The sequence below is a fragment of the Malus domestica genome, chromosome 17 (genome assembly GCF_042453785.1).
Source record: "Malus domestica chromosome 17, GDT2T_hap1".
NCBI classification, from domain to species: domain Eukaryota; kingdom Viridiplantae; phylum Streptophyta; class Magnoliopsida; order Rosales; family Rosaceae; genus Malus; species Malus domestica.
This window is the reverse complement of record NC_091677.1, coordinates 3,442,758-3,457,754: the sequence shown is the minus strand read 5'-3', so window position 1 is coordinate 3,457,754 and position 14,997 is coordinate 3,442,758. Positions and strand designations below refer to the sequence as shown.

The 14,997-nt window shown below is 38.4% G+C and overlaps 2 protein-coding genes across 3 annotated transcripts; one reads left to right on the top strand and one right to left on the bottom strand.

Annotated features, from left to right (window-relative positions):
• The first annotated feature begins 6,494 nt into the window (after positions 1 to 6,494).
• Positions 6,495 to 11,340, top strand: LOC103404423 (serine/threonine-protein kinase PBL34-like). Of its 2 annotated transcripts, none has more exons than XM_008343330.4 (6): positions 6,495 to 7,481; positions 8,820 to 9,154; positions 9,264 to 9,399; positions 10,064 to 10,200; positions 10,280 to 10,403; positions 10,537 to 11,340. In XM_008343330.4, exons 1-6 carry the CDS (start codon positions 7,301 to 7,303, stop codon positions 11,055 to 11,057), a joined length of 1,434 nt encoding a protein of 477 aa, XP_008341552.3. In that variant the 5' UTR covers positions 6,495 to 7,300; the 3' UTR covers positions 11,058 to 11,340. The 2 variants fall into 2 exon arrangements, with proteins under 2 accessions (XP_008341552.3, XP_008341551.3); XM_008343329.4 differs by having other exon boundaries at positions 6,583 to 7,481; positions 8,817 to 9,154.
• Positions 11,341 to 11,561: 221 nt separating this feature from the next.
• On the bottom strand, positions 11,562 to 14,997 carry LOC103404424 (uncharacterized). Its single transcript, XM_008343331.4, has 5 exons — positions 14,548 to 14,997; positions 14,378 to 14,427; positions 12,771 to 12,894; positions 12,553 to 12,660; positions 11,562 to 12,348 (listed from the first exon to the last, which is right to left on the bottom strand). Exons 1-5 carry the CDS (start codon positions 14,741 to 14,743, stop codon positions 11,723 to 11,725), a joined length of 1,104 nt encoding a protein of 367 aa, XP_008341553.1. The 5' UTR covers positions 14,744 to 14,997; the 3' UTR covers positions 11,562 to 11,722.

Sequence of the window (14,997 nt, the reverse complement as noted above, 5' to 3'; positions counted from 1 at the left end):
ATCCTCTGTGGGGAGCTTTTTGAAAAGAATCTTCCAAACTAAAATAGAGTAGCGAGGTGGAATGAAATGACGCCAATTAATGGAAGCCCAATTCTTAACAGGAAATTGATGACGAACAATTTCATAGCCATTTGAAAACGAAAAGACTCCAGATGTAGAAGCTTCCTAATCAATTGGAAGCTCTAAAATCTCTTTAGCTAGGTCAAGAAAAGTAGAAGAAAAAATAGAAGGAATAACCCATTTTCCCATACGAATAATTTTTTAGACCTTAGTACGAGATAGAGAATGAGCAATCTTAGTTGCACCAACGACGTCCACAATAGGCGTATCCAACCATTTATAAACCCAAAGAGAAGTACTAAAGCCATTTCCAATCACCCAACGACAATTCTGAAACAAGATATGAATAATGGATTTAATACTAGGCCATATAGAAGATCGCTTGTAACTACAAGAATATAAACGATTATGTAGCTGGAATCATTCTCGAAAATAAACACTCCAAGGAGAATCAAAAGTAATAATAACCCATCCAAGCTTTAAGAGAGTTGTAGTATTTAGAGAGTAAAGATCATACAATCCCAAAACCACTGTTCTAAAAAACGGCCTAGACGGCCGTCTAGGCGCTAGGCGGTGGTGAGCCGAGGCGTTTTCTTGCAAATCGGTTGGAAAAATCAGATCGGCTATAGGCGGCCGCCTAGGCGAGGTAGGCGGCTAGGCGGGGCTAGGCGGTTTTTTTTTTTTTTAATGAAATTGAAAAATAAAATAAAAAATCCTATATAAGTCTAAGTGGTTTAAAATTATGAACTTGTTATACATTTGTCATTCTACAATACTCCTCACTATGGTTATATGGCATATATGCTTAATGTATTTTTAAAATTTGGACTTGTTGGATACTCTTTTTGCATTTTATCATTTTTTATTATCTTATCCATGGATTTCATACAAGTATAATTTTTTGTACGTGTTAATATGCACTTATTTATAAGATATACAAGAAGATTACCTAAATCCGCCTAGGCCGCCTAGGCCGCCTAGACCCCGCCTAGCTGCCTAGGCGCTAGGCGCCAGCTCACCACCCGACTAGCGCCTAGCATTTTTTAGAACCTTGCCCAAAACACCCTCATTCTTCGAAGCACATATCTAAAGCCAAGAAACGGTAACAATCTTCTTTGAGGTCACATCACCAGACTATATAAAGTTGCGAGCACATCGCGAAAGAGATCTCAGCAAGGAAGAAGGCCACTGATAAACAGAAAAACTATGCAGAAGCATATTCTGAAATTTTGATTGAATGAGTTGAATTCTTCCTGCCATAGATAAAAGTTTCCCCTTCCAACCTGTTAACTTAGCTTTAGCTTTATCGACCAAGGCTTGAAGATGACACCTCTTAGGCTTGCCACAAAAGATTGGAACTCTTAAATAGACAAATGGTATTTTGCCTTCTTTGAATCCCAAGTAACTCTCAACCTCAACTTTGCGGTGCCTTGAAGTAGAGCCCAAGTAGAAAGTACTTTTTGCCTTATTGATAAATTGACCAGAGGCCCAACTATATCTATCGAAAAAACCTTGCAAATTACCCAGTGTGACTTTATCACTTATATAGAAAATGAATAAATCATTTCCATATAGAACATGAGAAGGAGAAATACAACCACTTGGGGCAAAAATTGGCTTAGTAAGCCCATCAAGTTGGAGACGACTTAGACCCCTTGATAGAGCCTCCTCAGCTAGACAAAAAAGTAACGGAGATAGAGGATCCCCTTGGTGCACTCCTTGAGAACAAGAGAAAAAAAACCATGCGGGGAACCATTGATTAAGATGGACAATTTAGCAGATATTAAGATAGTAGAAACCCAGTCTATAAAACAAGTGGACAACCCAAAGTTTGTAAGCACCCGCAGTAGAAATGACCAATCTAAAGTATCAAAAGCCTTAGCTATATCAACTTTAACTCTCATATTACCACCACGAGATTTTTTGTCAAACACATTGAAACATTATGAAACAAGGCCAATACAATCTGTGATACGTCACCTAGGTATAAAAGCAGCTTGTTGAGGAGAAATAATGCGTTGAACAACATGAGAAAGACGAACTGCCAAAATTTTGGGAATAACCTTGAAAAGAAAATTTGCCAAAGCAGTGGGTATAAATTGGGTAATGGAAATAGCGTATTTCACCTTCGGTATCAAAATCAAGAAATTACTGTTGGCATTAGGGTATAACCAATTCTATTGAAAGAATTGCTTCACAAATTGAATAACATCAAAGCCAACAATATCCTAACAATTGTGATAGAAAAAACTTGGAAAACCATCTGGCTTGGGTGCACTAGAAGCACTTAAAGAGAAAACTGCCTTTTTAATTTCCTCATCAGTAGGTAATGTAGATAAAAGACCATTTTCAGAATCAGTGACCATTGGCTGAATGACCTCACAAACCTTATCAATACCTGAATGAATGAAAGAAGAACTGAACAAAGTTTGATAGAAATTAACAATATGGTTCTCAATTGCCTGCGGATTAGTAAAAAGATTATCTCCATCAAGAATACAACTGATACGAGAGCTGGAGGATTTAACACAAGCATAGGCATGAAAGAAAGAAGAATTTCTATCCCCTTTAGTCAACCACTTAACACGAGCTCTATCTTTCCAAAAGGCATCTTGCATTTTAAGAGACTCCATTATTGTAGTCTTGGCGACAATCTTCTCTTCGAAAAGATCATTATTGATACCCTCAATTGAGATTCTCTGTTGAATCATAAAGAGTTTATGCCGAGCATCAGCCACTTTATTATGGACATCACCAAAAACTGAAAAATTCCATTGGTGCAAATAGATTTTTAGAGCTTTCAATTTTTGCAGAATGATAAATATAGGATAACCATAGGCAACTATATTCCTCCAACACTAAGTTACAGTTTCTCGAAAAGATGAATGTTGAACCCACATTGATTGAAAACGGAAAGGACGATGACCACTACTCAAAACTTTTGAACCAAAAAAGATAAGAGGGTTATGATCTAATACTACCTTTGGCAACACTATGCATTTAAAGTGAGGACAAGAATCAAACCAACTTATATCACACAAAGAACAATTTAACCTTCTTTCTGTGCGACCATGAAACCTCAAACCATTAAACCATGTAAAAGTTGCCCTAGAAATGTTCAAGTGAGTAAAGTTACAAGAGTAAGACATGTTACTAAACTCAGCGCATGAAGTTTAAGACGGTCTACCTCCTTCCATCTGCTTGTGGGCACCAAGGATAAGATTGAAATCGCCAATAGCCATCCATGGAACTTGTGTTTGTGAGTGCAGAGTAATAAACTTAGTCTCTTCTTTTGATAGATGAAGTGCTTGCATAAACAAAGGTGAACTGACTTGGGATATGATCAAAAGTACACTGAACAGTAACCTGTTGATCAGATATAGAAATAACTAAAGGGTCTGCACAAGTTGAAGATGTTAGTAACCAAAGATTGGGAGCAAGAGTTCCTATAGAATTAAAAGTAAGAGCAGATAAATTTAAAGAGTCCCAATAAGCAACTGAAATAGAATTAAAAGTCACAATGGGTTGCGCAATGCAAACCAAATCCGGGTGATGCAACTGACAGATGTTAGAGAGTTCTGTCTGAGAGTCATCATTACCAATGCCACGGATATTCCAGAAGATAATCTTTATTTATAACGAGCTGGTATTCCACGGACCCTACTCGGATAGGGTTTATCAGAGGGTTGGTTAAGCTTGGTAACCTGCTTTTATTTATTTTTTACTGTTAGATAACACAGGAGTAAAACCATCCTTATCACAACCATCTATGTGATTAACAATATCGACAACATCCTTAACTAATGTCTTAACATGTTCAAAGCCATGAGGAATGCTAGAGTCGTCATGAAGATCCTGCGAGCCAAAATTATTTGGGACATCGGTGTTGCCGAAATGCTGACCATAAGAATGACCATTTTGAGAATGTGATCCATCTGATGACAACGATCCGGTCATAGAATTGCAAATATGAGATATCCCAAGGGATTGGATACCATGTTCTTCATTTTCAAAATTAACCACAACTTGAGCAATAATCCTTAAGGCCTTATCGACCACCTGTTCAAGAACTTGGTTTATGAGAATATGGGCATTATCGGGAGTTAGTATGACATTATTATCATTACCAGAGACAATTGGCGCTGTATCAAGCAGAGACTGAAGAATGGGCTCGTCATTACCATCAACCACTGCCTCATTACCTTCAGTATTGAAGGCAGGTAACAATGTTTAAGAGGTTCAGAAGCATGTGACCCACATAAAACATTAACTGGTAGCCGTATCCTTTTTGGGACAATATTCCATGTGCAGTTGACTCCGAGAGTGATCTCCAATTTTGTTGTCCCCCTTGTTACCAACATTCCGCGTCCGGCTACGAGAACAACCTCTCGGCATCTGTTTAAGTTGTTTGCAACTATTAACCAAATGCCTTATCAAACCATAGTGACTACATTTAGGCAGTAAATTTTCATAAACCACCTCAACTGGGAAGCCATGACTTTCTCTTTCAACCATAAGGGATGTAGGTAAATCATCTGCAAGATTGACATCAACTAATATACGTGCATAATAACCATATTGCCTTTCCCTTATAGCTACATCTAGTTGCAAGGGAGTGCCAACCCCTCTCACAATTTCCATCAAGTGTCTAGGATGCCAATATTCCTGACTCAAACCAAAAAATTTAATCCATAACTGAGCATGAGTTTGAGGGAGAACGTCACCTGGTTAAAAATCTAGCGTCCATTTTGATAACCTGAATAAACCAGTAGCGAGAGTACACGTACCGCTACCCCATGCCCGTCGCATATCATCTTCCTTATTGAAATGGATATCAAAATAACCTTTACTTATAGGAACAAGGTTCCATGGTGTAGTAGGGCACCATGCATCTTCTAAACAAGATTTTAGAGCACCGGTCTTCATTGGCGTAGAATCCTTTTTGAGGAGCAAACGTCCAAGGAGATTATTTTGAAACAACTTCAACTGTTCTTGGTATAAATCCTTGCTAATTTTGACATATGTTTTGTCGCCAAGCACAACTGGAGTCGGAAGTTGGCTGAGATGAACATCTTTAGTTGGGGTGGAAACCACAGAAGCAAAAGTCCTTGCTTTCAGAATTGGTTGAATATGAGACTTATTAAAAGTCGGCATAGCCGTTTCTGCAAGAAAGCCCCATTTGAAAAAGATCAATTGACAAAAATTGACAATAGTATATAGGAAGTAAAATGCGGTGTGTGAATAGCACTAGTCAAAGCATAATTTCTTATGAAGAGAAGTGCATTTACTCGCGCATGGTGCTGATATTAGCCGTTGTAAGTAGAGGTGGCAAATTGAGTTATTAATGAGTACCCATGAAGACCTGTTTAATTTGATATCACTATAATATAGAAGTGAGATTAGTAATAGTGATGATGGTGTAAGGCGAAATTAAACTAAACAGATCGTGAGATTAGTAATAGTGATGATGGTGTAAGGCGAAATTAAACTAAACAGATCTCAATTCACAATCCAATCGGTTGATCATGCATCCCCTAATTGTAAATGGCAATTGGGCTTGCACGACAAAAACAACAACAAAAGTTAAAAAGATCCGACAAGAATGCATTAAAGTGTCCTCAACAGAAATTGAAAAAAAACGAGCAGAAAGTTAACACCATAAAAACCACACCACAAAAAGATAAAGTAAAAGGAAAAAACCTCTGTTTTTGTCTTCTTGTTTTTTGAGAAAGCTATTTAGATGCACAACAATTTAACATTGCTCAACACGCTATTTAATGAGGTTGGTCCTATCATTGTATGTGTCAATTGCATTAGAGTGTGTCATCAAATGTGTCTAAATAGCATTAGGACGGCGTGAGATCATTAGTATTAGAGTATGTATCAGTAATGTTGTCAGTTTTATGTTTCTACTTGACACACAAAACTAGTGCAGACATATAATGGAAGAAACCATCTATAAAGTGTGTCAACAAGTATGTTAATTTTATGTGTTTAAATAACATCGTTGTTAGAATGTTTAAATCTACTCTAATCTACATTAAAAGGAATTCAAACTCAACTACAAGAGATGGACACACTGGCCTAATCCAAAGAGAAAAACCCTTATCCCAATTAGCAATAATAAGACAAATTAAGTCCTAAGAACGCCATAATTTTGCAGTCAAACAATGTGTTGAGCATCTGCATGAGCATCCATCATCATCAAAATTTGTAATTATCTTTTTCAATTTTAAAATTTATGTTCCTTTTTTCGCCAAAAAACACATGAAATGTGGCAACCGAGAATTGGCATAGTAACGTTTTAGTCACAAGTTGGAGGACGGCAAACAAACCGTTTGTTTGGATAACTCACTAGAAAATTTTCAATGTGCTATAACATAGTCCGTACATTAAAATGTCGGTATATAAGTGATTGAAATAATTTTTTTTTCAAGTATCTAAGCATTTGTATTATAACAATTAATGTTAAAATCTTGTCATCGGCGTACTAAAAAATCTCTTCTCACTCACTGAGTGACTGCCTCTTGTTCCCCCTCCTCTCTCTTGTTTCTCTCCCTTAAAACCCTCTCAAACATCCTCCTCATTCCTCACGCTTGTCCTTCGCTCCTTTTCATGCTTAACGCGCGTTTGGCTCCTCTCTCTCTCACCAAACCAAACCACATTGTTCTTAGGTTTCTGGTTAGCTTAACCTCGACGCGATTCAGTAGTTGTTTCTGTTCTGTCTCCGTGTCTCTACGTCTTTTTTGTGCCAGTGAATGTGTGTTTTTGTTTTTTAGTTTTGCTGCGAGTGACCAAGTGATGGTTTTCGAGTGCAAAATGTGTTCTTTCTCTTAGAACTCGTCGCCCTCTGAGATTTTGTTCCTGGGTTTTTTTCTTCGTTCCGAGTCCGACATTCTCCTCTGTTTTAGCTGCAAATTTTACTAGGTGGTCGTCATTTTCGCATGCATGTCGTTTTTCTTGTCTTGATTTGAAGCAAAAAGCTTGATTTTTCGAGTTGGTTTCAGTGTTTTTTGGGTTTTTTTTTCTGAATTCAGGATTCTCATATCTGCGAAGGACCCAATGCGTTTCCTAGAATTATGATTCTTTGGGCAGTTTTTCTCTTTTGAGGTTGTTTTTTTTCAGAGTTGTTTTCTGAATTCATAATTTGGTTGTTTTCAAAGGGGATTGACAGATCGGTTTTTTTGGTGAAATTTCATATATTTTCGCAAACGGGGGATTAATTTTGAGTTTTGACAACATGGAATTGGGTCCTGATGCTTTTGTTGAAGCTAAGAATGTCGGGAAATCGAAGGGAAAGGAAAAGAAAGATGACGAAGATGAAGTGACAGGGTGTTGGATGAAGTTAAGGTTCATGGGGAGGTGCATGTCTCCAAAGACCAAACTTAATAGTTCTGCAAGTGGAACTAGCTCACCAGATGGTATAATTCAATTCATTCCTTAAATTTCGTTTTGTTTTACGACGTTTTTCTTATACAATTTGTCCCAATTTTTATGGTTTTACCTGCAGATTAGATTTTGATTGATTCATTGACAATGTACTGGTGCGATCATGTTATTTAGCACGTCGGTGCGCCATGAATATAGATGTTTGTGAAAGAATTGAAGTGATCATGTTATTCATCAATCTTCATTTGGTTCTGTATTTGTTATTCTGGTTGGATACATCGATCATTCTGTGATTGTATCTGTTTGTGCATTGTTTCTGGGTTTTGGTTTTATCCAGTGATAAGGTTTCTTTAGTTGGTAGTTTATTAATCAAGAAAGGCTAAGAACTTTCGAAAGTTCAACCATGAGGTGTTCTTCACATTTTGAATTAGAATTGTACCAATTCTACCGAACATTCCAACTTGCCTAAACATTTCCAGCACGTTTGATTTTGACTTTTTAAGTATGTTCTGTTATCTAGATTCGAATTGGACTTGTGTTTTCTGGATGCTCCCAAACATAAGGATATAGGGCTAGATCATTCTTTTGTGGTTTTGGATAAATGCTGGCACGTGTTTGATTTGCTCTGTGCTTATGAAATGCGGCTAGTTTATTCTTTGACTCGTGTCTCTGGATGCGGGGTAAGAGGGATACACAGGTGTACCCTTTCATTGTTTTGTATAAATTCTGTGCATGTGTTAATTTGGCTGTTCGCTGTGTGCTATTGTGAAATGATAATGTTTCCAGTTTTAGCGGAAGATTTTAGAGTTGTCTTGACAATTAATGCATCTCTAATGTGATGAGACACGTCTCTGTATGCACATTTTGTAACGGCGATGATAGTTACTCTCCACGTGCACGTGGACAACTGACTGAAACAAAACTCTTTCATGAAAGTAACGTAGGTGGAACTCTGTGTTACCTGTGTCCGGTTAACTGTTTAGCAATCTTATCTTTAGCAGGGAGGGCTCTAGTCATGGTCACCTACTCCTTCAAATAGCCGTGTCCAATTTTTTTATGATCATCTAGATGTTAATCCGTAAACAATTTAGCATATCCACAGAGTATGCTTCCGATAATAAAAAATAATAATTAAATGAGGAAACCATTTAACGGGATACTCACATTGGCAGAGCATTTTCCTATTACGAGTTCTGGTGTATAAAATACCTCATCAATGCTTGATAAATATGCAGACTTCTCTATCAATGCATATCATATATCCTAGTCATGCCAAATTTAGAATCTGTGCCTACTCTTTATATAAGGCTAAGCTGGTTGTCTTAAATTATACCTAATGATTTGATGTGGTGTCATTTGTGAACCAGCAGAAAGTAAAGGTACACATGAATCGATCAAAGACCAACCAGGTGCTCCAGTTGCTTTGTCTTCAACCACCAGTAACACAGGAAGTACTGTGCCTACTCCTAAGGCAGCTGAGGAACTGAAAGTTGCTTCCCAGCTACGAAAGTTCACCTTTGATGAGCTCAAGTCTGTAACAAAGAATTTTAGACCTGTGAATCTTCTGGGCGAAGGTGGATTTGGTTGTGTATTTAAAGGCTGGATTGACGAACATGGAACTGCTCCAGTAAAACCTGGAGGTGGGCTTGCAGTTGCCGTAAAGACTCTGAACCATGACGGACTTCAAGGTCATAAAGAATGGCTGGTATGGAACCTCATTATCATTTTTTGTCCGTTACCACTAATTAGAATTATGGGGTGTTTGTTTCTCCTTCGTGGATGACGAATGATGTTTTGTCTTTTCCATGTTGTAGGCTGAAGTTAATTATCTTGGCGACCTACTTCATCCTAATTTAGTCAAACTATATGGTTATTGCATTGAGGATGATCAAAGGTTACTTGTATATGAGTTTATGCCTCGGGGAAGCTTGGAGAATCACCTCTTTAGAAGTATGTACTCAAAACTATATCTGCTCGAAATTTGAATTTGGTCTTCCTTGTGACAAGTGTTTAGATGTGTATTTTCTTTTGGCTTGAAGATTTATGTTCACCTTTTAATGCTTGCGAGTGATTTGAACTACTGTGACTCCCACTGAATTTAACCTAGGATAGAGTTTAATGTGATGCAGAGGGACATAAGGATGATGGTGGTTGTATTTTTTGGTGACCGGTTTTCTATTAGTATTAGCGTTGACGTGTGTGGATGCTGTTTTAACACAGGTCCTTGAAGTTTTTAGCTTGTTATAGTGTGTTTGAAAGTGCTTGTCTTAGGAATGAAAAGTTTCTATGTTTTAGATGCTATTCATATGCAAATTGTGATAATACAATCTTAAATTCATGTTTGGAGGTTGTGGATTACGATTTATTTCCTACTGTTAATTTACATCTAAATAAAGAAAGGGGTTAAAACTTACCAAAGTTGGATCCACGTCATGATTAAATGTGGTGAGGTGGTAAGAATGCTCGAGTTTAAGTTGCCACACCTGAAAAAATTTCCGTGAGATGTTTCCTGAAAAAACAAAAAACAAAAGTTAGATGTGAATGAGAGTCTGCAGTGTAAGTTCTGGTTGTTTGATTTTTTTATACTTCAGTACTATTTTTTCCCCAATTTCAGAGTCCTGGCCGCTCCCTTGGTCTATCCGGATGAAAATAGCTCTTGGCGCTGCAAAGGGTCTTACCTTTCTTCATGAGGAAGCCGAAAGGCCAGTGATTTATCGAGATTTCAAAACATCTAATATATTGCTGGATGCGGTGTGTTACTGAGTTCAGGTTCGAATGTCTTTGTTTTTACCTGATACCTATTCTTCTAATCAATGATTTATTCTTCCAGGACTACACTGCCAAGCTTTCTGATTTTGGGCTCGCCAAAGATGCTCCAAAGGGAGACAAAACTCACGTCTCCACCCGAGTTATGGGCACTTACGGTTATGCAGCCCCTGAGTATGTAATGACAGGTTGGTATCATAAACTGTATGAATCATCTTTTTTGCCTTGGTCTCAACAGTGCTTACTGCATCTCATTATTTATGCTCTTTTGCTTTTGTGGAATGTAAACTAATTTATATAATGCAAGCCATCTTCTATCAGGACACCTCACTTCAAAAAGTGATGTGTATAGCTTCGGGGTGGTTCTGCTTGAAATGTTGGTTGGTAAAAGATCTATGGACAAAAACCGACCCAAAGGGGAGCATAACTTGGTTGAGTGGGCACACCCGCATCTGAGAGACAGGCGAAGGTTCTATCGTCTAGTAGATCCTCGAATTGAAGGCCGCTTCTCTATCAAAGGTGCTCAGAAGGCATTTCATTTGGCTGCCCGTTGTCTTAGCCGTGACCCCAAGGCTAGACCCCTGATGAGTGAAGTTGTTGAAGTGCTGAAGCCTCTTCCCGATCTCAAAGACATGGCCTGCTCCTCGTCTTACTACCAAGCCTTACAAGCTCCTGGGTCCAATCCAAATTCTCGAAATGGCAGCAGAGGGCTGGCTGGGGTTTCAAGGAATGGACAACCAACCAGAACCCGATCCATGCCAAATGGTCCGCATGCCTCACCATATCACCTAAACCATCTTAACCGATCACCCAGACCTATTGCGCAATCTGCACAATCGTAAGATTGAGCTCCCGTTAGTTTTCCATTTCGTTTCCTTTCGTCAGAAGTTATCGTTTAAGGAATGGGACAGAGTGAGAAAAGAAAAGACCTCAGTTGTTTTATCTGAGTCGAATGTCAGTGTGTTCTTCGGAGAGTCGAGTTTATAGGGTTTTGTCATCAAGCTTAACTTGTATGGCTAGACATAGATATTGAGCATAGAAATTTACCAAAGAAAAGAATCTTAAAGATGCTTGTTGTATGTGCAGTGAAAAAGGTTTCATGTTTTCTTGTTTCTTCGTCAGTAACTGCCCTTGTCGGTAATCTGCAATCTGTGTTTCTCATTGAATTATTTGTGTCGTACGTGAACTGCCTGAGCAATTGCCAACCGTTGATGTGCATGAAACTGCTTGAAGTTTCGAAGCAGTAAACACATCCACGGTGGACAATTGCGCACGTGCACTTGGTTGATTGTTTTTAAACTTTAACCACGAGTTTCCTATTTTAAATAAGCAAACATGCCATGACGCGCTGGGGAAAAATCTTCGAATTATGTCCAGATCAATGCATTTAATCATTACATTTATTCATTCCCTAGAACCTACTCTTACAAGAAATTCAAATCACAAAAGGTGAGAATAGTGACATTCCTCTTTTAGCCACGAAACTCATGAGACGTATGAAGCTAATTTAAGCTTTAATTGAAAACTTAAAAAGCATAAAATGCTTGTAAGGCTTTTTGGGAGTCACAATTGTGGAAGGGAAATTAGGGTGATTGACAGAATCCGGAAACCCTTGAGTCTCCAAACACAACGCTGCATGCGGTTCATACACAAACCCTCCTTTCCCCTTCACATCCTTGAGAGAGTTACTCGTGTAGAACTGCAAGCCGGGCGCATTCGTCGACAGCTCTAAAACCCTCCCGGACTTCTTGTCGTGCACCACCGCGGCAGGCCTCAGTTTGTTGCCTACACCGCTGCTGTCGAGGCAGTAGTTGATGTCGTAACCGCTAGTCAGCTTGTTGATCCTGCTTCCCACAGCATCAGGCTTGAGGAAGTCGTACGGGGTTCCTTTTACAGAAGCTATTTTGCCGGTGGGAATGAGGTGACTGTCGACGGGAGTGTAATGAGAGGCAAAGATCGTGACGTCTTGGGACAGAACATCGCCACTGTTGTGACCGCCGAGGTTCCAGTAGGTGTGTTGAGCTAGACTGACCGGTGTCGGTTTGTTTAGAGCCTTAGCTTTCATTTTTATGCTCAGTTGGTTGTCTCCAGTGAGGGTATAGCTCACGGTAGCTAGCACATCGCCGGGAAATCCTGCACAGATTATGTAACAATGAATTCAGTGTGCAGAACGAGAACTTTTATGCAACGAGATGTCATTGTAGCAGTATCCAAATTAAATCATGTATGGTCAATGTTGGAAAGTTCAAAAGCATAACAATGCTTGATTTGCTTGGGAAACCGTCACAGTAGCATCTAGACCACATACAAAAGCGAACGTAGTGAAGTTGCGTATACCTTGTTCGCCATCGGCACTATGATAGGTGAAGGCAATGGAAGGAGAATGGCCTTCGTTCTTGTACTTTCTCACTTTCCAGACAACATCACTGAATCCTTTTTTGCCACCTGACATTCAGTTAACCAATTCAATAAGGTAAATTAAGTTGCAGGTATTAAGCTAAAACACAGATTAAAACAAGATTAGTTTCAAGTTAAAACAAGATTAATGTATATACCATGAAGTATGTTTTTTCCCTCATTAGCAACTAGCTTGTAGTGAGTTCCATTTAACGTAAATTGAGCTCCTCCAATTCTGTTAGCAACCCGTCCAACGACAGAACCGATGTAAGAAGTATCATTCTGCAAAATTGCAAATCACAATGAAAACAGAAGCAATTAGACAGTTGCAGGAGTAAAAAAGCAAGGTGAGACCCAAGTGGTAGATTTGAAATACCGTCACTTTTCTTTTTTTTTTTTGGTAAAATAGGAGGGTCAAAAACCCTAAACAAAACAAGCCTTGGAGATCCCTAAGCAATTATCCATCAACACCATCCTAATCCACATAAGAGGATCATGAAAAATGCAAACCGCCACTTTAACATTCTAGTGCACGTAAGTTTTTCTCGAGTTACAGGACAAACACACTGGTCAACCAACCACTTCGATTCACGTGTTACTGTAAATCATCATTCAAGTATCTACAATATAGTAACTATTTAAATATAGACCAAAACAAAAAACCCAGGTCAAGACTTAGATTTGCACACCTTCAACTTGCTCTGCATTCTGCATAGCATGATCCTTTTTTGGTTTTATATGGAATGATTGGTTAAAAACAATTGTTGTGAGTAGCAGAAGTGCAGGAACCAAAAACTCTGTCCATGTGGTTAGTTGTATGAGAAATGCTAAGGGACTCTCAAAAAAATGGGACTCTTCATAGATTCTTTGTCACCTCATACTTTGCACAATGTTTTATAATGTTGGCAACAAAATTGACGTTTTTGAGGTGACAGAGAGTCCATGAGAGCCACTTTGAGAGAGTCCCTTCATCACTTCTCTAGTTGTATTATTTTAAGGAGTGTGTTTCCCTATAACTTTTCAAATGGACAACTTTTTTTGTTTCAAGATTAGGAAAAACTTGACCATTGACTTAAAATCTTGCCTGCATTTTCCTTGACTACAGATAAATTTCCAGCTGGGGTTAATCACAATTTTACAAATTTTCCATGACATTCAAGAAATGTAGATTTGGTTGATTCAAGAATAAGAAATCATTTAATAAAAAATAGACAAACTGTTAGGATGCCAGATGGCATCATCTTGTGGTGACAGTTAGAGTTGAGCACGAGTATAAATAGTACATTGTAAGAGAAGGAAGGGGGTGAATGAAATGATATTGTTGTTCTGTTACTATCTCTCTGTGCAATTGTAGAAGATGTGGAGCTAGGTTCTAACACAAACTGACTGAAATAATAATTTTATAAATCATACACCTCTCAAATATTTTGATAAAATATTAACAACATACCGATCAAATACTGAAAGTTATCGTTTAAATTTGTATTTTCACCTTTTCGGCCAATTTCCCATAAAAATAAGACTAGAGATTACCACATCCTACAGCTCCCCTGCCCAGCTAATCAAATCATTTCAAAGATTAATGTGAAAATAAAAACAACTAAACATAGCTAGCACATCCACATTAATTCTTGCCTAAAATCCAAACTAACATTGTCCTCCCTATGAGACAAACACAGCAGTGTGGATCCCTCATAGAAGCTTTGGAACACCACAACAAGAACACTAAACAGAAAAAAAAAATACAGGAAAAGAGAAAACTCACCGTATACTCTTTGACGGAATCGTACCCGAGAACTACATCAGCAAGCTTTCCTGCAAACACCAGAAAGGAAGAAACAGGAAAACCGAAAAGAAGTTAACACAAGAATTCGAGAAACAGGAAACTATCGAGGTAAAATCAAAGTTCATAGAATTCGAGAAATGAACTCAAACCATTTTTGTCCGGTAAGACGAGGGAGATGATAGTTGCACCCCAGTTGGTGAACTTGACTGAAAGATCACCCTTCTTGAGCGCATACACACCAATCCTTTCCTTCGATTCGGAACCAGAAGCATTCGCAATCGCGAAAGCGGCTAGAACGATGAAACAAAGTAGAACACTAGTGTTGGACATTTTGCTGAGTAACATGGTTCATATCAGATGAGATCAAAGGAAGAGTAGAAGTGTCACGGATGGGATATGAACACGAAACGAGTTAGAGAAAAGGCAGCAGTTTGTACATTATGATTAAGCTCTTATCGTTGTATAGCCGGTTGTGTTGACTTGGTAACCTTACAAACAATGTGAGAAGATTCTTCAGCCGCCCAACCGTGGTCACATAATAATATAGGCTAAGAGTTTGCTTGTAAGTGTTTTTAAACGATTGTAAATGCTTTTGGCCT

Excerpts from the sequence above, each read along its gene's own strand:
- LOC103404423 (XM_008343329.4), top strand. The coding sequence starts at position 7,301 with ATGGAATTGGGTCCTGATGCTTTTGTTGAAGCTAAGAATGTCGGGAAA. Across the intron at positions 9,400-10,063 it reads GGAGAATCACCTCTTTAGAA|AGTCCTGGCCGCTCCCTTGG; the intron begins GTATGTACTCAA and ends CCCCAATTTCAG. Across the intron at positions 10,404-10,536 it reads CCCTGAGTATGTAATGACAG|GACACCTCACTTCAAAAAGT; the intron begins GTTGGTATCATA and ends ATCTTCTATCAG.
- LOC103404424 (XM_008343331.4), bottom strand. The coding sequence starts at position 14,743 with ATGTTACTCAGCAAAATGTCCAACACTAGTGTTCTACTTTGTTTCATC. Across the intron at positions 14,428-14,547 it reads CGTCTTACCGGACAAAAATG|GAAAGCTTGCTGATGTAGTT; the intron begins GTTTGAGTTCAT and ends TGGTGTTTGCAG. Across the intron at positions 12,349-12,552 it reads TAGTGCCGATGGCGAACAAG|GATTTCCCGGCGATGTGCTA; the intron begins GTATACGCAACT and ends TAATCTGTGCAG.